This window comes from Melopsittacus undulatus, chromosome 9, assembly GCF_012275295.1.
Source record: "Melopsittacus undulatus isolate bMelUnd1 chromosome 9, bMelUnd1.mat.Z, whole genome shotgun sequence".
NCBI lineage: Eukaryota > Metazoa > Chordata > Aves > Psittaciformes > Psittaculidae > Melopsittacus > Melopsittacus undulatus.
In genome coordinates this window covers 27,603,594-27,629,753 of record NC_047535.1, presented here as the reverse complement: position 1 = coordinate 27,629,753, position 26,160 = coordinate 27,603,594, and the positions used below count along the sequence as shown (strand labels likewise).

General features: G+C 37.4%; 1 protein-coding gene across 2 annotated transcripts in view; it reads right to left on the bottom strand.

The window, feature by feature from the left end:
* FHIT (fragile histidine triad diadenosine triphosphatase) overlaps nt 1-26,160 on the bottom strand; it is a 566,029-nt gene that overhangs the window by 392,362 nt on the left and 147,507 nt on the right. For both annotated transcript variants that reach the window (XM_031049259.2, XM_005149392.4), the window contains exon 2: nt 16,711-16,831. In XM_031049259.2, the coding sequence (XP_030905119.2) occupies nt 16,711-16,831 (121 nt within the window). The remainder of the gene's footprint in view (nt 1-16,710; nt 16,832-26,160) is intronic.

Genomic DNA, 26,160 nt, shown 5'->3' with positions numbered 1-26,160 from the left:
AAAGATGAAGATGCTTTCTTAATTTCTGTATCACTAATGATACTATAAACAAAGAGTTTTATGAGCAGTGAAAATAGTAAAAACCCAAACTCAAACTTTTTTCCTATGGATTTATGCTTTAGGGAACTGGTTCAGTGTGATATCTCTGCTGTCTAATAAAAGGAAAGACCCTGTAGAATTTTCACTTTGGGTCATCACTAGCATCTCTCCTGTTCTGCTACCTATTTTCATTTGATATATGCTCTGCCCCTCTGCCAAAGCTGGTTAAAACTGGGCTGGGAACAACTCCAGTCTGAAGATAAACAGTAGCATTTAAGTGTTATTGTGATACATACATGACAAACGCTTATTGTTGTTCGCATACAAAATCCTTTCCATTTCTCTGTTTGCAAATTTAGTCCAAACTGACAACCTCACTTAGGCAAAACAATTGGAATCTCTGAAACAGTAACAGACTGACCCCATACATGCACTATTCTTTTTATTTACAGCAAGCTGTAGACATGTAACCAAAGACAGTAACATGTAACAGGGTATTTTATTTTTTATTACTTCATAAAGCTTTAAAATGTTGTTCTTGTTATATAAATACAGCATTTGCCTCTACAAAGCCTTATCCAAAGCTAGTTTTATTACATTCCCTTATTTGAATCTCTAGGAAGAGCTTCAATTAATTCACAGCAGTACACAAAGGTCAAATTAGCACCACCTTTCCTGCTCTTTTGTGTTTGTTTTAGTCTATTCTGTAAGATAAGTGTAACAAGATAACACAACAGGAGTTTGAAAATCGCATAGGAATTTGTTTACATTGGATAGATGGCCAGGGTCAGAGCCCCAAGCTCTGACCTGCAGTTTGCTGGCACAGGAATCCTTCTTCTGAAACTGCTTTGCAAGCCAGGGTCCTCCGTATTCAGAGGAGCAACACACTGTATATGCACAATATAACTTGCAAGCATCTGATAAGCACTGTCTCCATGCTGCTACAAAGCCATACCACTGCTGTAGGTGTATGCAAAAGACTGTCCACGCAGCTGCTTGAAGGATGAATAATGGTCAAACTCCAAAGTTTTGGAATTGTATTGCAGTGCTTTGAAAAGAAAAAACAGGTTATGCCTCATCATCTTTTGCATACTCAAGGATAGGTGACTTTTCAGCTCCCTGGTAATAACATATACTTCAAATCACACGCACACACCATGTTTAAGGTTTCCATTTACTGCTTGAGCAGCCGTTTGACAGCTTGTGAAGTGGGAGCTCTGGTAAGATTGAAAACCCGTTGCCTGAGGTAGAAGCCCAGAACAGCAGGGAGCAAAAGAAGATTCAGAAGTTTTTAACACCCTGAAAATAAGCATTGGAACTGGCTAGCCTTCTGTTAGCCCATTCAAGCACATTTACATTGCACAAGGACTTCAGAGAAAATATGCTTCCACATAAATTCCCAAGCTGCCAACTTCAGCCTGGTTTTAGAACTTGCACATCATGAACAAAAGGTAAATTACATCATCAGAATTGTGACTTAGGCTTAATATAGAAATCAAGCAGCACTTCAAATTACTGTAAGTATATCTACAGGGAAGAAAAAAGGCTGCTAAAAAAGAGACACTTCAGCTGAGGCTGCATAGAGCTCAACAGAACTGCAATATTCAACAATGAAGACAAACTGTACTTCATGCTGTACGTGATTATACTGTAAGAGTACTTGACCAAGGCAATGGTTTTGGTATCTTCAGATGGAATGCATTTACTTAAGTGTCTATAGGAACTTGGATGATGGTTACTCTTAGCCATCTACCACGGTCCATCATGGTTTTTTTAAAGCTTCAAAGTGCAGAAGTAATTGTGCTAGAAAGCAAGTAGGAAACAGACCCATCGTTAACACTATGAACACCTATCATGCAACCCAGAGCCAAGGCACAACCCCATCTCAACCTAAAAATAACACAAAGGTGTGTGATCCTATAACACAGCATGCAACTGTTGCTGCACAGCTTTCCCATCCACTGTGTGTGTGATCTACCTTTCGCCATATGATACTGAAGCCTCAGTCCTACTTACAGACCACCCCTGACTAATAAAAGCCAATCTGTGTACCAAATAGGCATTAAAGAACCCCATAAATCCTATGGAAATGCAGAAATGCTTAGAAAATTGGCTGTTTTGTGCAGCCAGTTGAATAATTTCCAGCTTCATCCCACTTTCACTGCAAACAGAGCAGCTGATCCTTCAGCCACTACTTAAGCATGTCACCTCCTATTGGTGAGAATACTGCATCTGGTATCTGCAGGTCAGGGCCTCAAAATTATCTCTTAGCATGACTCAGATCCAGCAGAAAACATATCATAAAATATGATTACGCTTTTTGTCCTGGTAGGCAAAATTCATTTTCACAGCTCATTCATGTCTCTGGTGTAAGATCTTAATTATCCAAACCAACACATCATTCATTTCTTATAGCCATCTAATTCAACAAACTGCACAAGCATGTGCTCAGCTTTAAGCAACTGAACGGCCTATTCCCAAGTATTTGGCAGTTCCTGACCCAGGCCATCAACTTCCTGTGGGTTTAAGTGAAGGAAAAAAATCCAGTTGTGATTTCAGTTTAAATTCTACACAATGACTTCTTGGAACAAGGTCAGGACTCTGAATTTAGGCTTCTGAGAACAGAGGGTGAAATTGCAGTTCTACCGTAAACAGACTGTGCAGTATTTTTCCTTTCTACTGATCAAAAATGCCATCCACGAAACTGCAATCATTGATACATTTTTATGCTGCACACTTCTGTAATCTAAAGATATTTTTAATATTTAGCAGAGGTAAAAGTAAAATAGAAGCTAAAACATTATCACTAGTAGTTACTCTTTAAGACACTTAACACATCACCTGACCTGAAGAAAATACTTTTCTGATATTATTGACATTTGTTTAACCTATAACATTAATTCTTTGTAGCTTGATAAATCTGAGAATCTTCCCCCTGTATTATCAAGAGACTGGTGCTGACAAAGAAAGTCAATCTGCGGCCCACACACAAATAATAGCTTTCCATTACATTTGCCATTTCACCTGAATAATTCCTGATAATCATGAATAATGAAGTTATTTGACATTCTAATGATATCATGCTGTGCAACTTCAATCCATCAGTCACTGTCAGGAAGGTCAAATATTTGTATTCCATTACATTATCCAGAGTTCATTAAACAGTTAAATGACATTATACACCTTAATTATACTTCCAAATGAAACTAGCACATATCATTTAGATTTGAGAGTCTATTTGATGCATCTCTATTTAAAAGAAGGATCATGATTTTGAATATTCATATGTGACAATTACATATACTGAAACTTCAAACAATAATTTTTCAGCTTTATCAAATACTAATGTAAAGATGAGTTTACTTGATGCACCTAAATACAACATTCTTCACAGCCTAAGATAGCTTGTCATATTTCCTACTGTCTTACTGTAGGTTACCTCTTAGCAATTCTAACAAGGGCTCAAATACAGATCTGTAACTGATATAGGAGCTATAACTGATACAGGAAACTGTTGACTAGAGCTATCTGTACACAAGACAAAAATACGATATTTATGTAAGAAAACGGGCAGGGGGAAAAAATGTTATTGTCTTGAAAACAATGATTTAAAGTATATCTCAACACAATTCAAAGCCTGCTGTGGTGGATCAAAAGCATCGTAAGAAAAAAAAGGAAGAAGTATATTCAACTGTGGCATTAAAAGAATACTGTCTTATTAACACCTAATATTCAAAAGCACTAAGCTCTCCCCAGGTTATCAGTGTAAATATTCACTAACAAACTACTATGGCAAGTAATCTAAAAGACTTGATTTGTATGAATACAGCTTATTTTTCCCTCCCATCAAAACCGTTTTCCTTGACAAGAAAAATAAAAACAAGGGGTTCTAAGACAGTCATTAAGTGGGCATCAGAAAATATGCATTGATTTAAGTAGACTTCTTAAGAAATCAGTTTTTGTGATTTTACTGAGCATCTCCACTCAACCACAACCTTCTGAGGCACATACAACAGGCAGAAAAATGGAAAGATAAATACAAGGAGAAAAATATTTTAAATCCACAAAAAAATACAAGACTTTTGTTAGATTAATGTAGTTTACCAGCTTACAAAAGGCTTAGTAAAATGCAACTCTTAGCTACAAATTGCTGCTTCCTAAATGAGTCTTTGAGTCTCATATTAATGGACCTGACCAATCTTTTTACAAGATTTGATTCATTGGAGTATTTTAAGTATGGGAAACACAGTAAATTCATTAGATTCCAGCAGACACTAGGTGTGTTCTTCAGTTCTTTATCTAGCTTGTACCACTGATGGGAAATGTGATCTTAAGCAATCGAAATCAACTCAAGTCATGAATGAAACTGGAGAAAAAGCAACCAAACACTACACTACCTCTCCTCCCCCTTCAAACTTGCCACAGTGCATTCACAAGGTTTGATGACTTCATAGGTGGAAATTAGATTCGAAATCTGATTCCAATCAGTTCCAAAAAGCAATTAATGCTGCTTATTCTTAGATAACTTTGAATAATTTTCTTTCGCAAGAATCATGTTGAACACAACCTGAGTAAATAATAATGTTTCCTTCTCCATATTAGCTTAGCCTCACTTATAGAGCAATATATCTATGTTGGCACCTCTAATTTACAGAAATTTAGTTGAAACAACCAAAGCAATACAGTTACAGAGAATAAATTCAGACATGCTAATTGGGTTAATGACTGCCATTGTGTAGACCTAGATAATCAAAAGAGTTTATTGAAGGTTCAGTTATCTTTCTTTCACTAAGCTATCTATCTTTGTTTTCTGAAGAACATGATAAAATACTGCTTTCCTTCAGATTACCTGTTCTTTCATGGTTCTAAATCTCTCATAGCTACCAAAAGGTATTGGAGGGAACTGGGAAATAAGCAGTAACAGCCTTCCAGTTTGTGAGTTATTCTTTACTGTTTCTACGACTTCAGTAAAAGACATTTTCCAGGTTTTGGAAACTACTTCCAAATGTCCATCATTTGAGGTATTTTTATATTCTCAAGTGAGCTGAGCTACACTGTCATCTGCAGAGTTGAACCGAGTTAATTACTTTTCTACTTCTTTTTGTCAGTGCCAAATGCACCACCACATCCTTCACAGTGGTGAAGGCCAGGCCTTGGGCACAGGCTTCTAAGGGAGCAGACTGGAGGCATCAATGGAAAATAGCATAGAATGTTACATCCTCAGCATTCCCTAGCACAACTAATTATAAACAGCATGCCGGAAAGGTGTCAACTGCCTTTTTTTTCTACAGGATGGATATTTTAAACTTAATTTTTGACTGAATCTGCACAGAAAGTTTTGGAGTTAAATTAAGTCTCAATATAAAAAGGAAAAACATCTTAAGGCTAAGAGCTTTGCATCAAGAGGCACAAAACAACTAATATCGTAAGACGAAGCATGCCTCTGAAATCAGTCTTAAACTTTGCTAATTGGGCAAATTGAATTGCTTCCAGTATATGCAGCACACTTACACTTTCCTTAACAAAATACAGACAATCCAGTAGTAACTAAAGGTAATGATATTTAATTACCCAGTGTGAATGGCAGTTTTTCAAGGTTTATCACTGTGTTGCATATATTATATGTTTATACTAAAACTCATTTTGAAAGTTTTCTGTTTCATTATTGTACTGAACAAAGCAGGACTGTCAGAAAATATAATTAGGAAGTCACAAAGGACCTTAAACAGATATTCAGAATTCTGCAGTTCTGACAACAGAGGTTTTGCAAGCGCAGTGGCTCAACTGACAATGAACATAAATTAGATTCAAGTTTTGGAATAACATTAGGGTTATATGAGTGTGCTGGCTTTCACTGCACTCCAACACTACTGGGCAAGGCACACATGGGGAACCTTCTCAGCCCTATAACAGTGAGACTAGTCAAACACCCCCTGTCTCTCACGAGAAAACCAGAACACATTATTTTACCTCCACATTGTTTCTCTTCCTTTTCTGGCCAGTATTTGTACTGGCATCTCTTTGGTTTAAATACATGTTTTTAAAGATCGTGTTTCCCAAATATCTGGATTCCAACTGGAAAATACTGTCAAATTCCTTAGATTTAAGAGTATCTTACTCTTTATCTATCTTCTACTTTTCCTTGTGGATAGAAATGGAAAATACTGTGAATACTGATCAACTGGTACAGTGTAAAGAATAACAAGAAAACACACCTTGCTTCACAAAGGACCAATACTTATCTTCCTGAGGTTAATGAAACTGGCCTCCCCTCATCTGCAAGTGGAAACAATTAAGACAGGAGTCTCAGCAATGGCCTTGAAAACCTAAGCCACCAAATAAATATGCCTTAAAAAACTGTTAACCACCATTTTAAACAGCCACACGAATTAAAAACATAGGTTAGGTAAGCCATTTTCTTTTCTCCTCAAACCTGCAGGGGTAATGACCAGAGGAGGTCACTATGATAACTGAGAACAGTATCATCTCCTCACAAAACCACCAACTCAGTGGAGAGATTTCCAAAGTATATATGCATCCTTAAGTTGTGCAGTAAATGGGCACAACAAACACTTGAGATCTACAGCAGTTGACAATTTTTCTTGCCAAGATTAAAATGTTTCAAAAGCGAAGGGGAAGTAATGAGATGGAAGATAGTTATTGCTGCTGAATCCTCTGACAGACCAGATGACAATCATTATTCAACTTCACTTATTTAAAAAGACAAATAGAGCATCTCTCTGCGCCTTTTCAATCGTGACAAAACACAATCATCAAATCACATTATCTTCTTTACTCTGATATTTTGTAGGCAATATAAAATGATTCCCTATGGACAGCACCTTAGCTATGGTACAAAGTTAAATTCATTCATGTGTGCTTACAATGACTCAACTGCAATGCCTGAATGCTGGTAATGCTAATTTTTATGGCATAATATCAATGTATAATCTGTATCATGTATTCTCTCCCTGCAACCAGGCAAATTCTGCGTGGGAATGACAGAAAAAGAAATACAGAACCACACAGTCACACATTTGTAAAATACATTCATAAGTAGCTACACTTTTACATACAAATCAGAGCAAAACCTTGAAGTTCATCAGGCCAGACTGCATGAGAAGCAGGATTTCCAAATTCACCTGTTTAAACTCATACTTGTCACGCACAATTTCCAGTTTTATGAAACAAACAGCAATGAGATCATCTCAGTGCATTTCTAGTTAGTAACTGTTAAAGCTAATAAATCCTGAACTAAAACTGCTCTTCAGCAGGTTCTGTAGAGAGGTCACTCCTTTGAACGTGCTATGATGGTAAACTGAAGAGTATCAGTAAAGGAATTTTCAACTTTTATTGTACAAATGTCTGCTCAAGAGAGCTCGCTCTGAGAGTGCTGAGGTTTATGTTTTGATCAGAAACAGTAGAAGTCAGCAGGTTACAGGGAACAGCAAAAAGTAAAACAAATTATTAACAGACTGTGCACCCTTGTGCAACTTTAGTAACCTAAATATGGCAGAAGTGCTAAAGTGAAATACATCTGTATCTATGAACTATGCACTCCATTTCCTACCACAGCCTCATTTTACAATAAAGCCTCCATTGTCTGCTATGTTCATATCTAACTTTACACAAGACAACTTACTAAAACATAATTTACCCAATTACCTTGCTTTTTCCTACCTAAAAAAAAACCCCAGAGATGCCAGAAAAGGTGAAGCCCAACAGAGTTGGGGCCTTGCATCTCAAAACTCAGTTATTTTGTCCAGGTATCCAGAAGTCTGGTACTGCTTTAGAGTAAAGCAGTTGTGTTCAAAATGCTCCATTTGAGAACAGCTTTCCCTTGGTTGCCCCCGTATAAACCTGCATTGGTGACTGGACTCTCTTCAGACGTCTGTGTCTGCACTCATTGAGGGACTACAGTAAACTGGATTTACTCTCACAGGATTTACATCTACACCAGGTTGTCTGAAGATATTAGGCTGTGGCACTTATAGCACTCTATGCCCCGAAGTAGGTACTAGGATGACACCACAATACATTACTATTTCTTTGGTATGATTAGAGTGCATCCCTGCTTATTTTTCACGTGCATGGAATGACCTTTCCCTCCCTTTTCTGTTGGAATTTGCACTAGTTTTGTCTGGGATAGAGTGAATGCATTACTGCTCCTCACAGTGCCCCACCAGCAAGGAGGCTGGGGGTGCACAAGGAGTTGGGAGGGGACACAGCCAGGACAGCTGACCCCAACTGACCAAAGGAACATTCCAGACCATATGGTGACATGTTCAGCTCATAAAGCTGCGAGAAGAGGAAGGGCAGCATGTTTGGAGTTAACGGCATTTGTTTTCCCAATTAACCACATCACAGAGCCCTGCTTTCCTGTAGCTGGTTGAATATCTGCCTGCTGTTGGGAAGCAGTTAAAAAAGTCTTCATGTTGCTTCACCCATTAAACTGTCTTTATCTCAACCTTTTACTCATTTAACCCTTCGAATTCTCTTCCCCATCTCACTGGGGCAAGTGAGTGAGCGCCTTTGTGAGGCTCAGTTGTTGACCAGGGCTAAATGACAATAGAAATAGTTTAAATACAAGGAGTATAAGATTATTACTTGTGAAATTATGACATATCTTCTTTATATTATACTACATCAAGGTATATTAATGTAGGTCTCAACAGAAAAATGCTATGTATTAGGCTTTCCACAGCAAAAAGAAGAGATGACACAAACATTTTGTCGCCAGCTTTCCTCCTGGGAGTTGCAGCAGGCAATTCATGGAAGACGATTCTCAAAAATATGTACTGGAAGAACACATATAGTTGTATTACACTGAATAGCTCAAAATATTCCAATATGCTAGAAACAATAAGCAATAAATGAAATTTCCAATTGACTTTCCAGCAAATCTATTTTAATTACAAATGGAGATTTTGCATGTATTGCATTACTTATGGTAATTCAGTCACATCTATTATGAATAACCATGTATTCCAATCATCTTTTTTAATTATATTCTGCTGTAAGAGCAAACCATGCGACACCTTGCCCAGACTCAGTTAACTGTGTGTGTGCTGCGATCACATCCTGATGGCTGTGCTGAGAACAAAAGGTCCTAGACAGGCACAAACTGTAACAGGAATGGCTTGTAACTGTCATATTCATTAGCCAGAAATTACTTAAAAGAATTAAAGAAGGTGAATTTAAATCCAGCTATGTACTGAGAGGGGAAATATTATTCTTTCTCCCTTCTTTTATAAAGTTAATTATGATTGGTACCTGAATGGAAGCACACAGCTGTCTGCTCTTGAGGCAGGTAATGCAGTGGTAAAACTGCAAGGGTGGCAAACACCTTCTTTCTATTTGTTATCTATTGGCCATTCATGGCTATTAAGTTTGTCTGGGGTTTACTGATGTGATACAAAGGATAAAATTAAAGGCTTGTTCAATAACCACACCAATTTCAAGTTTGCTCTCTGCTAGACTAGAACTGCTGGACTAAACATATTCATTATTTATAAAAAGGCTTCACTGGTTTTTAAACAAGAATGACAGTTACTATGTTAAACTTCTAAGGAAACACTCATTTTACCTTTTCTGAATCCCACTTCAGTTTCCCCATCATTTCCCATACAACAGTTTGCTACCTCTTAATTTTACTTCCTTGTACATAGATTTGCTCTCCTTTTACACTTGACTTCTTCCAGCTCCTTAAGGTGAGGCTTTTCTCAGTAAACAGGTTTCTAACTATGCTAAAATATGACTGTGTGAAATAATTTTTCCAGGTATCTTTGTCACCCCAATGGCAGGAACCTCAAAGTAAATTCACTTTAAGTCAGTTACTGTAAAATGATAGCTGTAAGTCAATAACAAGAACAGAATTGGAATTTTTTAGCTGGATCTCAGCATGTGTTACCAAGGTAGCCCAGAAATTAAACTGCACCGATCCGACCTATTACAACACACAGCTCAAAAGCCCACTTTCCAAAGATCCCACTACTCTCCATACAAGTAGGCTTGAAGGTTATTTGAACACATCACTAATAAGAGACTCAGCCCTCAGGAAGGCTCATCTCTCCATGGCATTTGCTAAGCCACACCAGGCTCCAGCCTAAGAGCTGTCTCTCCTGGATGTGGCCTCAGGACAGCTTTTTTAATACTTCTGCCAATGTAGGTTGTGCTACAGTCAGAAAAATTCTTATCACTGATCTGCTGAATGCATGTAAATGAATAATTTAATTGGTAATTTACTCCATTTGCAAATCAGAAAAAAAATACTTTTGATTTTATTACTTTCTCTTTTTCTCTCTATTTAAAATACTGGCAAAAAGCACTTAGAATGGAATTTTCATCAACACCATTATATTAATGCAACTACAACACTGCAAACAGCATAAGTAAATCCTTATAGCAAAGTACATTCTCCTTCATCGGTGAGCACCTTTCAAGGAAGACAAGATGTGAAGAGTTGAAAAGTGTATTTACAGTTGAAAGTTTATTTATCTGTCCAAAGGATACAGCTGAACTCTATTCCCCACAAATAAAAGACTGATAGCCAAGCACTTGTGCACAGAGCTCTGAATCTATTATCTTCAGAAGCAGCATTTCTTAATGTGAGTCAAACATCATCCCTTTGTTTGTAGACTGCAAACAAAAGTACTTCAACTCTGAGATAATTAACTGGCCTATCACTATCACTAAATTCAAGTGGTTTGCATACACAGAGCAGAGCAGTCATTGTCTGAGCCTTCTGAGGAGAACCTTTGTCCCAGAAGGAAGCTTAATAACACAGTGAAGCTGATGGCTTCTGCTTCCAAGTGGCTTGCTGCTGCCAAGGGTGCAGTCCCCCATCCCTGCACAATATAGCTTTATTTAGCTAAAAATTATTAAGCATAAAACTGTTCTTCCTCATTCTCGTTTGTGCAAATAAACATTATGGCATTAGTAAGTCCTACTTGAGAGATCACAACTGCTCATACAAGGAAGAGTCATGGAACAGCTTTATTTGGGTTCTGAGGGAAAAAAAAACCACACAACCTTGAGACCTTTCCACTGATGCTCAACATGTTCCATCTGGTATCTCAAAAGGATTTTACCAAATACTGACAATACACAAATTAAGTCTAAATCTCTTCTGCACTCATGATGAAGAAATATATTTTACACTTCTTCCACATTTCTACACAAGATCCGTCACTTATATCTGTCCTCCCATTCAGGAGGTCTTTTCTACACCAGCAAAGGAACTTCAACATCTTCCTACCACTCTCTTCAATTACAGTTACTGAACATTTTGAGAAATTCACCTAAGTAGTTCACCCCTTACTGTATCAAAACACATTTTCTGTCTCCACATCATTCCCTTGCTATATCCAGCAACATATTTAGGTTAGAAAATATTTACCAAACCCTTTATTTTTAGTTCTTTGATCAAGAACTTGAAGGAGCATGACTGCTCCTTAGTGTTGTGCTACAGCAAACTAATGATAATAGCAATGCAGACGAAGCTTCTGTAACAGGCACTAAAGAATACTTTTCCACAGGGTTCTGTATGTATAATGTGTGGTTGTAACAGTGCAGCATACATTATTGCAATATGTAAATGCAAATTTACATGTTCTGCAATAACTGAATTCTATTTTCTAAATCTTAGTTTTATGGCAAATATTAACACTTGTATAGGCTAAAAACCATAACATTTATAATTATGCAGCATAAATACAGATGTGATAAATGTGCAGTGTACAAACTAACGAAATCATAATAAACAGCAGCTCTAACTTTATGAAGAATTAAAATCTCATATAGATGCTAAACACCATGGTTTTCAACCAAATTTGTTATTTACTATTGTTATTTTCAGAGCACATTCAATGGCAGTTCTGTCAGGACTCTACTAATTACAAAAATCCTTTTAAAATATATTAACAAATAAAGCTAATCAAAAGGATTATTTCCTTCTAATTGCAAATCTTTTAAGAAAAGCATTATGGTAATGTTTGTAACAATACAGAAGGTGTCAGTCTCAAGTGATACAGCAATTCTGACAGTATACGATGGAGAAGCCATACAGCAAAGCAGATGCCGTTCTTACACTTCTGACCCCGGATCCCACCCCACCACAAGATGCCATAGTGTAGGCTGTTATCAAGTCCTTGGAGGAGCATCTGGTTCAACTAATGTTTTGCTCTACTCATTAACAGAAGGAACAAGTTGCAGTAACTCAGAGCACACTGTCTTGGCCACAAATAATGACTATTAACTTCATATGGTGATGAAGTTGCCAGACAATATTACATGCTTTGGGGTTTTATATATGGTCTAATCTCCTCAATCAGAACACTTTCTGGAGGGAAACACTAGGTTCTATGGAAACAGCAATACCAAATGATCCAGCAAATTTCAGTATATAACAGTTAAATGGTGTCTTTTTTGTTTCCCCCTTTAAGTGGAAAAACCTCTTTTTAATCAATCCCAGATGAAAAGCTATTGTAAACTGTTTATTCTAATGTAGTATACGCACATACATGTATACTTCCTGAAGGAACCAAAGTGTTCACCAGAAATTTCTATACAAATGCTTGGTCCTGACAACACTCAGCTCATTCTTCCCAGCTGGAAAATCTGGGGGTTTTTTTAATAGCCAATTCAATAAACTGATGAAAAATGCTTTATATAATATAGTAGTGCCATAGATCTGATGTTTGTCATTATGTAGTGCATTCAATCAATTTACAAATGTTGCTGTGCTCCTTCAGTGCTAGTTCTTCTTATGGCATCCTGAACACAAATCCAAAGATCAATACTTAGTCTACTGAAGAAAAACAGGACATAACAAATGAATAATTTTATCTATAGTAAAAAGTCCTAGTCCCCAAATAGATTCTCCTAATGTTCAAATTCATTTTTCATGTTTAACACACGATGAAAGAAGTACCCCACACAACGCAATGAGAAAGGAAGTGACAATAAATCAGCTCATATTTATTGAGGATATGCACAAAATCATGCAAAGCTATGCATATGGCTAGGAAAACGTGAATAAAACGGTAGGTCATTCACAAAGTACTTGTTCTCATATTAAAAAGCTAAAAGTCCATGCCAAAGAGCAGATGGGTTTTCTTTAAGAACACACTAAAGTTCTGTTCTGAACTATGGAAGCAAAAAGGTCTGAATTTAAGTTCTTTTAGTAGGAGCTTAGCTCATGCTGTTTGCTAGAGCCGATTCAGTTCATTTTGTGTCTTTTGTGTGACAGAAACAATGTATTTGCCAACTGTAGACAAATCCCTGCGCTATTCTGGCAGTTGAACAGTCACCTCCTCTAAAACAACTGGAGTTGTTCAAGGAAGCCACAAATGACTTCTTTCACAAGCACTTTGCAGAGCAGCAAGACAACACAACCTAGAGGCAACAGCGCCTTTACTTTTCATTGAAAACATTACTGGTACCTGTATGAGTGTATAGCCCTCCCTCACCACTTGGTTGTGACAGAAGAGGTGAATGAGTCTACTACTATTGCCAAACACATGAGCATATTTTAGCTCACACAGTACAGATTCCAGTTTAATGTCAGATATCTCTTACTCAGTAGTAAAATCCCACTTACTTCTTATTCAAGAATCTGTAGTAATCCCTCAAAGGGATCCTATTACAAACAGGTTCCTGAGTCCACGAACTAGTGCGTACCACTTAGACAGAAGTCTAATGCTGGGGCAAATGAGGCAGCTCTCTCCAGGAACAGGGGAACTTTTTCCTTACCATGAATACCATGTTCTTGCTATTCCTATTCTTGGTTACTCTCAGCACAGTTTGACTTTTAAGCATCAAGCTGAATTCAGAAGATTGGCAACTGGAAATAAACAAAGCTTTGTAATGTGTTACCTGAACCGTCATGGTTTGACATTGCTCAAATCAGAAACACTGAACTCTACAGGACCATTTTTATTGATTTTTTTCCAAGAGTATAGCTTTATTTTAAAACTATTACAGCAAATTCACAACCTCAATCCTACGTTCTGTTTCAAGATGGAATTTCAACCTTACTAGTTAATTAAAGCCACCACCTGGAGTGAGCTGGCTTTCAAACTGATTTCCTTGTCTCTCTAATTCACACACATTAATATTTTATTTCTACTAAAGGAAAAAAAATAGTCAAAATGAAAAGGAATGTCACAAGCGTGCCAACGACAAAGCAGATAAAATTATTGCAACAAAAGAAAGAAAATACACTTGTTACTGCCAGGTCTTTAGATGAATGCTGCATTATACAGACATTTTAAAGGCTTACAACTACAAATTGCTCTATTTTAAATACCATATTCCAGCCTTTGCATCAAGATCTTTGCTAATTTTTTCTTATTGTAATGAGAAAGGGAAGGGTTTTTATTACCTGGACATTTATTCAATGGAGAAACAAAGATTACATTAATATATTATAACACATGAGCTATTAAAACACTGTGACACTATAAAATATGCTGCAATACTCATTATGGGATAACAAAGCTAAACCTGAGCAAATAAATGTATCTGCCAAACAGTCTGCAATAACTATACAACTAGAGATTATAATCTTTAATTATTTAAGAAGGAAAGAAGCCTGTAATAATTAAGTTTTATAGGCTCCTTAAACTGTCATTACTAAGTGCTCACAAAACTTTAGAACAAATAGCTTTCATCCAAAGCAACTGCTCTTTATTTTTAACAAAAGACGCAATTGTTCACTATTAATTAAAGAAAAAAAATCGCTGTTTTTAAAACTTCCCCACACAACACAGGTAACATTTTATTTACTCTCTGATCTGGCCAATGAATAAGCCTATATACTGCTCAGGCAGTTCCAAGCTCTGCATCTCACAGTCACTGATATGATACTGTTAGACAACTTTGAAAGTGGATTGTGGTGAGTTTTTTGATAACAAATCTGTAAGTCACATTGATTCACATCAGATTCTTCAGAAACTGAAGTTGAGAAGAACTGCTCATTCAATCCATTGAAATATGCTGGTGAGACAATAACATCTTTAAAGTTTCTACAAAGTCTATACATCTTTGCCATGTATTTAATAATCAAATGATCTGACTTGTAGTACAAACAGACACCATTCAAAGCAGGGGTAGAAAGAAGTTCTATACTGAATTATTATAAAGTGCAGAAGCAAGAGAAGAGGAAGATTCCATATTTCACAAGAAACACATTTATGGGTTTGAAAATGTATATATAGAATCATAGAAAAGTTAGGGTTGGAAAGGACCTTAAGATCATTCAGTTCCAACCCCCCTGCCATGGACAGGGACAACTCACACTAAACCATATCACCCAAGGCTTCATCCAACCTGGTCTTGAACACTGCCAGGGATGGAGCATTCACAACCTCCCTGCGCAACCCATTCCAGTGCCTCACCACCCTCACAGTGAAGAATTTCTTCCTTATATCCAATCTAAACCTCAGCTGTTTAAGTTTCAACCCGTTACCCCTTGTCCTATCACTACAGTCCCTAATGAATAGTCCCTCACCAGTATCCCTGTAGGGCCCCTTCAAATACTGGAAGGCTGCTATGAGGTCTCCATGCAGCCTTCTCTTCTCCAGGCTGAACAGCCCCAACTTTCTCAGCCTGTCTTCATATGGGAGGTGCTCCAGTCCCTGATCATCCTCATGGCCCTCCTCTGGACTTGTTCCAACAGCTCCATGTCCTTTTTATGTTGAGGACACCAGAACTGCACATAATGCTCCAGGTGAGGCCTCACAAGAGCAGAGTAGAGAGGCAGGATCACCTCCTTTGACCTGCTGGTCATGCTTCTTTTGAAAGGTCACCAAATTCTTAAAACTACATTAAATTATGAAAGAAACAAAACTACAGAGAAAGACTGCAATAAGCTCCAGATGCCTTTCTTCTTTCCCCCCAAAACATTCAGACATTGGCCTGAGTTCTTACTAACATTTTACCATGGACTTCTATGGAAATGAAGTGAACATCCTGAGTATTTCTGAAAAATTCCACCTCCAGCCACTGAAACCTGCACAAGTTACGCAGCAGCAGTTTTGACTAAAATATAACACACCACACTACAAAACACACTCTGGAGATACACATCTTGCAGGATCAAGTTCCTATACACTTTCTAAGCTGAGAACTTTACTTACAACATGGAACTTCATTTTTATCTCAGGAAATTTGTGTGCTATACAGATGGCTTATTTAATCCATTTCTACCTAAATTAATCAAAGCAATCTGTCCCAAAAAAGTTAAGAGTCTTCACATAGGATTCTGCTGCTGTTTGACAAACTGTGTATATTTAACTAGAAACTGAAAATGCTCCCTAAAGAAGTTACCACATCTAAAAATAAGTGACATTATTAAAAGGGAAGTGGGATGTGTTATTTAACGTAATATGAAATTTAAACGGTATCACCTCAGATGCACTCTAAAATGCCTTTAGTGGCACCTGGTTGTTTATACATCTTCCGTGGTGAAAAGGTCAATAGAAATTCACCTCTAAGGTCACAGTTGCCAAGCAACCATTTTCAGCAGTTCTGCAACACCACTCAAGCGTGTTACCATCCGATGCCTGTTTTCCGAATAACCCTGTGCAGCATCCTACCTGGCCTCCAGAGCACACCGAGTTCCTCCTGCTCTTCCTAGAGGACACAGGTACCCCATCTCTCAAAGGATACGTCCTGGGACCACTGGCCTCCGGTTCACCAGAGCAAAGGACAGCTCAGTCTTCAGGAAGACCACAGAGGGCTTGATGAGGTGCTGCCCAAATCTCAGCATGGTAAATGTTAATCTTCTTGTCTGAAAGAGACAATAGTGAAGACAATGAAGGGACTGAGTTTGCCTTTCCAAGCAATGTGAATCAGACAATCAAATTGTCTACGCAGCTTCTGGAAAGAAGGTACCTCCTGGGATCGCCAAAGCATTGGGTGTTTGGGAAAGGTTGGTAATGCTGTCCCTAAAAGTATAACTTGTTGTCAGGAGTATAACTTGTTTGTCAGGATGATGGAAAAGTCTTCTTTCAAAAGCACAAAACTTACATATAATTTCTAAACCCCTTTTCTCATCATCTTAGCAGGGCTATAAAATTCTAGGCAGAGAACATCATTTCTGTCTTGCATTTTCATTTCTTCTGCACTGTACACATTTGGGTCATGTGTGTTGGGAGAAGGATAAATAGTATCTCACATGCCCTTTGCCACAAGGCAAATCAACACAGGACTTACAAAATAAACCACATTTTCCAACTCAAATTCTCCACTAAATACCTCAGTTGAAGATACACTGACAATTTAAGAAAGAATATTTAGTCATTTTCCATCCATGCTTTATAGTTTGAGCAACTGAAATGTGGAGACTATCAATAGTTGCGTGCAACATTTTCTCTTAAAGAAAGAGAGCCAAACATTTTCACTTTCATCCATTGAAGTTTTCTCTCCTCCTGAAGAGGGGGAAAATCCTCCTTAAATAGCTAAGACACAACCCTAACAGTTTCCATCTTAGGTCTTTAAGCCCTAGAGTATTTAAGTATTTAATTCAATCAGAAACATCCAAAGGTATTGCACGGTAAAATATGAAGTAATGCTATCTCATTTGACAATACTTCAGACACATCAATAGCATTGCACTAACACTACCTTGCTTGAACCAAGTGACTAGTCAGAAAATTCAGTTGTGTAAGTTGCTTCAGACGAGGAAAGAGACTGTTAGAGTCATGGAAGGTCTTTTGCTGCAGTTGTTTTCTTGCAAGCCTGCTGTGCTCAGTAAGGCCCAAATTTGATTCTTAATCTAGAAGATTATATGGAATGTTTTAATTAAAATTAACCCTAAGGTACATTGGGAAAAAATCTGTATCTGAAGGTGCTATCAAAACAACATCATACATCCTTTTTCAGACTTCAAAAGAGATTTGGTCAGTTGAGTTGACATCCTGTATGAATACATTCAACATTCACCAAAATAAATACGTGTAACATTATTAGCCACAGAGTTCGGGTCACCATTGCTCTCCAATATTGCTGGCTATTTTTAATGCTTTAAAAACTACTAAAAATACATATTCAGAAGACCCTAAATAGCTCCATATACAGATTCTGTGAATCAGAATATAGGCTGACGATGCATTTGTAATATGCTTTCCACATGCATCTTTACTTACTTGATTGCCATCTTGTTAAAAAAGGCCAGAAAGGATCAGTAAGGTAAAGCAGCACTGGCCTTACACTTCCCTAAGCAACCGTCTGAAGCATCAGGTTATAGCCTAAGTGTGTTGATCCAGAATTATTAGAACATTTTTAAATCTCATAAATAGAATTAATGAAGTTACTAAAACCTTTTCTTATTTGCCTGCTATACAATAACACATTTGAATAATGTATTTGTATCTCTCAATTCAGACTATCACATGTGTTTCATACAAATGTGTCAGTTGTATTGGTCACACTACGCAATACTGAAGACTTCCCACTTCTCTCCAATTCTGAAAAGAGATTACAGGAATTTTTATTCTTAAACAATCATTCATGACCTATTCTATATCACTTAAGGTGTTTTCAGCCCAGTGATCATCTTCGATTACCTGTAAACCATGATCATCTATGCTTAGAACTAATGCAAATGTTAAAAAACACATAGGTACAACTGACAAATCCATAGCTGTCCAGAAACACATTGCAGCAAGGCCAGAATGTTCCAGAGTGCAGCGAGGCAGGAAACTGCTACCAGCATAGCAAGGTTTTAGCCACCTGAATTCTACTTGCTTTTTGCTTGAATGGTCTGTAAACAAACACAAACCAAAACAGTACAGGCACACTGCATGCAGGTCATGAGATGCAAATAGTGTGTGCACAAAGTTTCCCAGCAGATTGGAATCCCCTCAGTAAGTCTGTTCCTCGGGGACTGCCATTTTTCACATAAAGAGGAGGTCATTGCTAGCTAAAACACAACCTAAACATAATTGGAGAAAGATGTTTCTGTAATGATAGGGGTTTTTTTAATGCCCAGTAATAAGGAGGACAATCACACAGTAATGTTAGAAAATAAAAGAAATCCTCTTGCAATAAAATTTCAGCCCAGTTTAATACAGTTCTTATTCTGACTATTGAGATGAAAAGTGTATTTACTCTTCCTCACATTGCATGCATACATTACATTGCCAATTTCATCTGCTTCATCTTCCTAATTAATACCCCTCAAGCTGTGTTCCTGCAGTTGGAGGTGGGAATATAGTATTAAAGGCTAACGTAGCAAATAGACTAAGTTAATTCTAAGATCACTCATTTTTTCTAATAGCCTTTTGTCCCTGTCAGAGCTTCATCTCCCGACATCTTCTACTTCCACCCTTGTGCAACATTTAAGTACATATTTTTGTTCTTCCAGTTTCAGAAAACGGCCTCTAATTAAAAACTCCTCTCCCTTCAGTGTGCCAAAATATCGCATTCTACTGCTATTTCTGTCCTGAAAAAGCCATGGAGAATTACAAAACTAGAAAAGGTGCTCAAGTATCTTTGACAGTTATTACATAGATTCTCTCCATGGGGATGGTATTTAATGTTCTCCATGGGGCTGAAGGGAAAAGCTTGTGTAGATTATTTTCCGTTTTCACCACCCAGGAAGCTACCAAACAGAAAGCCCATTAAAATGTGATGCATGCAACCAGTGCTGGTGGGGTTGACAAAGACCCATTTATCACGTCATACACAGATTATGATGGAATTGATCCACTACACGTGGCTTCCCCTGCTTAATCTACCAGTGAAGAAAACATCAAAACTGCTGCTGTTTAAACACACTGCCATTTTCTTAGCACGGTCAATCAAGCTAGATTACTTTAAAATTAAAATAGACTGTGGTCATTTGCATAGTACCCAAGCACCTTCATAAGTGTGATGCTAAGGGTCATCGATTTGCAATTCCATAGCCTTCCTTCCTCTTGCAGCTCTGCTTCCTTTCACTCAATGCAGCAGCAGCATTTCCTAACCCCTCTGGGACAGCACTTTGCCATTCTGCTCTCACTGTGCTGATGCCACACATAAAGTATAACCCAAACCAGCCTCTCTCCCCCCCCAAAAACCCACAACCTCCCACAGAAACAATGCAAACTTCCAGACCCCCACATCTTTGTTGACTGAGAAGGATACAAATACCCAAAAGGAAGTGAACAGCCCTGCAACAGCACTGAAAGCAATCATAACACTGACAAATTAAACAACAAATGCAGAATCAAGCTAGACATCAAAAGCAATATACCATCCCTAATACATAAATATCTTTCAATGATGTAGAAGTAGTTGTCCAATTCATCTCTGTAGCAAGCATTTTGGAATACAAATTAGGCCAACTTGTTTGTTTCCTCTAATTCAGGTAAATAGTGCAAAGTTATGCAGGATAAATGAAAAGGTTTGTAGAGGCAAGAGAACTGTGTAATACATTAAACTTCAAGAAAAATGAGGGCTTAGAAGTGTCATAAAAGCGCTAAACAAGCTCTATGTTCTTCAGTTGTCCCCATGTACACTGTGTTCACCAGATGACTCATACAGCACTTAACCATGCTCAGCAAACAATTCTGACAGCAGAAGCTCATTGCCTGCCTCTGTGCTCAACTTTTCCATATACTAGACCTTTTTTCCATTTACTACATTAATTTTATTATTTGTATTATTTTTTGCTCTCCTGAACCCCTTTATTTCTGTCAAAAAACTTTCTGACAACTAACATGACATAAAATACCTGCTTTGCATTATACTGAAGTTGGTTTATGTCTGTTTTATGCCAGAACAGATAAGCATGAACTTAACATACTGCACTATTACGGAAGATACCTTTCAAACATTCCAAATTCCAAGACTTCATCTAGAGCTTCATAATCTTCTGTTAGACTCTCCCTGTGCCCACTGTCCTCATATTAGCAGAGATGATCAAAGATCATAATTTCTCCTTCCATCACTATCCAAGATGATGACATGAATGCAAAGATACGTCTGACAACTAAGAACTTCTCATGTACTTTATCAGTGATTGCAAGGAACGTGCTTTATGAAGTGGGATAAAACTAAGAGGCTCAACTCCTCACTGACTTGGACTTAAGAACAAAACATGTACAAGCATACATATGCAATAGAATAAATGATGCTCACAAGTTTTCCCTAGTGTTAATCTCCTAGGGGGAAAAAAAAAACCACCCCAAAATAAACACACATTATATTTTAACACTGTTTAATAACTTGCATGCACCACAGCTATTATCCTGATGCATGGACAAATCATGGGCTTGGTTTTGCCTCTGCAAGTCATTCTGATGAACGAGACCTTTAGCGTTGTAATAACTAAAGTGAGTAATGGAACAACCAATGGCTTTTATTAAGAAGGAACACTGAATAATGTATTACTAACACTAAGATCAAAGGAAAATACATTTTTATCAGGGAAAAATATTAACATCAATCATGCCATTTCTTAAAGCAGAAAGGTGAAAGGCAGAGAAGATAAAATTTTAGGAAATGCTACACAGTATGCGGTAAATGGCAGAAATCATACTGTGAAAATCCTTTTTCTAGTGTGGCCACCTAGGGCTACATAACATTCTAGAGGAACAATAAAAAATAGTGACATTTCTTGAGATATATAAGTGTAAGAAAAACTCCCCCTGGTAGACGGAGGAGGAAGGTCACTATAGAGACTAGCACACTGCACACTGAAACACCTGACTTTAAGCTCATTTCTTTTGAGGCTACAAACTAAGAGAGCTGACATGATGGAACAACTAGGAATGTTCTTTTGCTATACATTTCAGTGGAAAAAGGTGACTTTAAAAACACGGAGAGAAGAAAAAGCTGTTATGTTTTAACATTCTTATTTATTACTTATATAGTACTACATAAAGTCACTATATAGGCTTTAGAAATACACAGCAAGACTAAGCCTTCCCTCAAGTGGTTTACTATTACCTTTGAGTGAATGCAATCTGGACATCTGTAGTACTGGACAGAAGAGATGAGGCAAAGAGAGTTGCAGAAGAAAAGCTGCAGGGAGCTAAGTGAAAAAATTAAAAGAGTAAAAGTCTATGGGGAGAAGAGAGAAATGGCTCTTCCAAAAATCCTGTAATGGTATAAACCAGAGAGTGAGCAAGCACAGGGAATGCTATGGCAAATAGATGGTCCACACAACTCAGGGCCAGCACAAGTCCAGACAAAAATAAGTGTGTGATGAGCAGATGATGCTGCATTGTGAGTTTCCAGACATGATCCAGAATAACTTTTGTCACTGAGACACCAGTTATGTCACTTCAAAAACCCCTATTCTGTATACACTTTTAAAGATTGATTTTCTCTATTTCGCTCTTTTGTCCTTTAACTCTTCGATACTTAGCACAAAGTGAAGGATGCAAGAAGCTGCATCTTCTTCAGATGAAACTGCTTTAGTTAAAGGGCTGCTGAGTTAAAGTAAATCCAGCCTTACTAAATAGAAAATTATCAACAGAAACATTGAGGCAGTTGAGATTTCTCAACATTCATGGAGAAAATTAAAAAGGCACACGTATAGTGACTCCTGACCATGTAAAGAAAAATAAGGTACAAACAGTAAGAAGGAATCTGGGATTAGTGTTATCATACTTAATTTCATTCTGAATGCAATATATTAATATTTAACCATGGTTTTGCCCCTGTAATACTATGAATTTGTTATATTTGGAGCAATTCCTGTGATACCCGAGTGTCTCCACAAGCATTTTATCTTGCTGAATTAATAAATGTAACACAAACAGAGGAAAAAGCAGACGCTGTACTTTACCTAACAGCTCCTCAGGCATATAGATGAAAAGAGTCATTTAATGAAAATTTACTGTCAGATTTACATTTATACAGCTAATGTTACTAGATAGTGGGCTCTTCACATTTATGTACAGTGCATTTATTTCTAAGGCTAGCTGCTGGAAGCTTTAAGACATCCCATTCATTGTGCCACCTTATACAAGTACACACTCTTCAAAATAAAGCCATTTAACCCAGGTTGTTCCATGGGCACTGGAATTAATTAAGTCCTGTTTTGAAGGATTTACGTTCCCATCTTTCCCATACGTCTTTTTGTTAGAATCCAAAGAGAGCCCTCTTGTATCATCCTTAGAGTACCCAAGCCAGGAGAGTTACAGCAGTGCTGTGGTCAATTGAGGCTATGTGGGATGTGTTGCCAGCTGTCAAGCAACACATGTTGGGAACCAGGAGGGAAAAGATGCTCCAATCGGGATAAACAGGTCAAGGCCCCTGCCCCAAAATGGACTGTTTGAACTGTAAAGTCTAATTATACAACCCCTGTTATATATATACATATCTAATTGTAAACTACACAATTAAGCAATGAAGTGCTGCTCTAATGTTGAAATTTGTTAGGTTTTTTTTCTATAATGCAAGCACGTATGACTTCCTTATGCTATTTCTGGTTCACTTAAATCAGTGATACTGCAAACTGCACCAAAACAACTGGGGAAAGAGAACAGAGAAAATAGTTGTAAATGTACAAAATGCTTTGCAAATCTTCCCAAAAATATAGACTGCACACCTGAGTAAACTATTTGAAGAAAGATGATGATGAGTAAAGGAACCTGAGAAAAAGTGGCTGTATACTTTTCAAGGGTTTAACTTTCCCCCTCTGGACATATTTTCCGATTTTCCACAAATGCTCTCTGTATACTTGACCATATGTTAGAAAATGGCAAATAATATTCCTGCTGTCTGGCAGCTTCCCTGTTCTTGTCAAAGACATCTGTGGCAGGGCTCACAGCCTTCTGGATTTTTGTACAGTGCACCATGAGGTCCTCAGTCAACAAGGTAAAGCTGAATGATAACAAGGCTGCAAGTCAACTGAGAGAATAAGAAAGTTCTGGAAAAGGAAACGAATTCTCACTGTCAAACCAGCACTGAAGCATGATAGGAACCTACTCACAGTTTCCTGTGGTTGGTCAGAGCATTCTGAACATTATCATTTTGCCTAAATTTAGGAAAAATAGGCCAGTTTTATGTAATTGTTTTTCATGAGATGTTATCAAATGTCTTCTGATACAAGAAAACCAATCCTACCAGGGTTATATCAAAATACATCTATTTACTGAATATGATGCCTCTTCATAAGACACTTTCTGCTGAGAGAAAGTGGCTTGCACTTCCTAATATCTAATACACACAGATTTATTCCAGTAAGATACTAGCACTAACAGGTTTGGGATTAGATTTTAGCAACAAGACCTGATTATTCTCTCTCTTCTTCACAAACAAAAGAGCCAAATTTTCTTGTCTAAAACTGACATCAGGTTTGTCAGAGCCTTTATTGGAGACTGACATCAACACATAGGTGAGAGATGCTTATGAAAAAAGGGCCAATGTGGTATTCATCCATTTCAGCCTAAACTCTCATTTGGAACATGGCCATGGCACCATCACATTAGGGAGAATTTGGTTTTTGTATTTTCTAGAAAACCTGATGCATCAAGAGAGCTACATGAATCCATCTCCCTGTTTTCAGATTTATGGACTCTGGAGAATAGACTATAGTGTTGTCAGTGTCCTGACATAACAGTAGTGAAACAGACTTGCAAACTGGAATAACAGAGGATAATAGTTCTGGTGCAACACCATAATGCTGCAGTAAGCCATTACCTACAGTGGAGCACACTCCCTGCTGAAATAGACATCATTGTTGCAGACATCTCCCAAGCACATTTAATATTTAAAGACGTTCAGCTCAAATTGCTTCCTTCATGAATCTTTTTCACTGTAGACATGAGCTCTCAGAAAATTACCTGCTAAAATGTATCATATAATTTTCTAGCTTTAGTAGGTTACTTTCAGAATCAGGACTTAACTCTAGCATTTTCTCCTTTGATTAATTTACACAAGCAAGAGAAGTCAAAGAAGATCTTGTTAATATTCTTAAAGTCAAATTTCAAAACTATAGATGTAATAAGGTATTTTCCTAACTGTAACATTTGCAGCAGAAATACAGAGAAGTCAAAACCAAAGGAGAAGATATTGTAGTAAAAAGCCTAAACCTGCATTTTCAATATTGCTGCCTGCATCTTTCAGAAAAGATTAAAGACTACTTAAAACATTTTTTAAACACCAGAAAATTAAGTGCACATAATTTCTACAAGTGTGTTATTTTAATGGTTTTATAAGTATATTGTAGCATGTATTAATTATAACATTTAACTGTACATCCACATCATTCTCCAGCTTGCTTTCTACTTCATGGTTGCCAAATATCCTGGAAAATATGCGTTTAATCTGTAACTACCCTAAGGTGCCTGATTTTTTCTCCTTTTATACAGTAGTCTAGGTCATTATATTTTGACCTAATCGCACCATTCTGAATTGGATGAGTCACATTATCAAGCCATAAAACAAGCAAATAATTGTGTACGATTTTGCTGTATTTCTGGCTTCCTTTCCAACTCCGCATCACTTCAGGCATCAACAAAATGGTTTAGTGTTACTGCTTTTAACTTTTCAAGATTAAAAAAGACCCCCAACCATTTATGGTCACACAGTAAACTGGAATAACTGAGACAAGTATTATGCTCTCATTTGTCAGGAAACCTGACAACGTTTTAAACAAGAATTGGGTGCCAGATGACTGTTCTGCAACTAATTCTGGAATGAATTTCTGCATAATCTACTAAAAGTGCTCTGAAGTTCCTTGCCAGCAAGGCTTTCTAGTAAGATATTCATGAGTAATTAGAAATCTATAGACATGATTAAATCTTAATCTATAATCTGCAGGATGAATGTTTAGGCTGAAGTACAGCAAACTGGCAGAGAACTCAGCTGGAGATCCCACTAAATTCAATAATTTGGCTGGCATTTGGCAAAGGTGAAGCTCTGATTTAACTGTGAGTTCTTCAGGCTGCACTGGTTTCCAGTGGGCAGGTAACTCCTACAGATCAGTTCCACAGCTCTCTGCTTACAGCCCTGACTGCCTCAGTACCAGTATCAAGTATTTACAGAAGGTAGGTATGTATTAGTTATTTCTAATGAAACTTCAGACTATCACTGCACCTCTTAAACACTGGATATAATTTGCCTTTATTTAAAAGGTCATTCACATGATATATAGGTACTACAGAAGCTATCCAGGAGGTA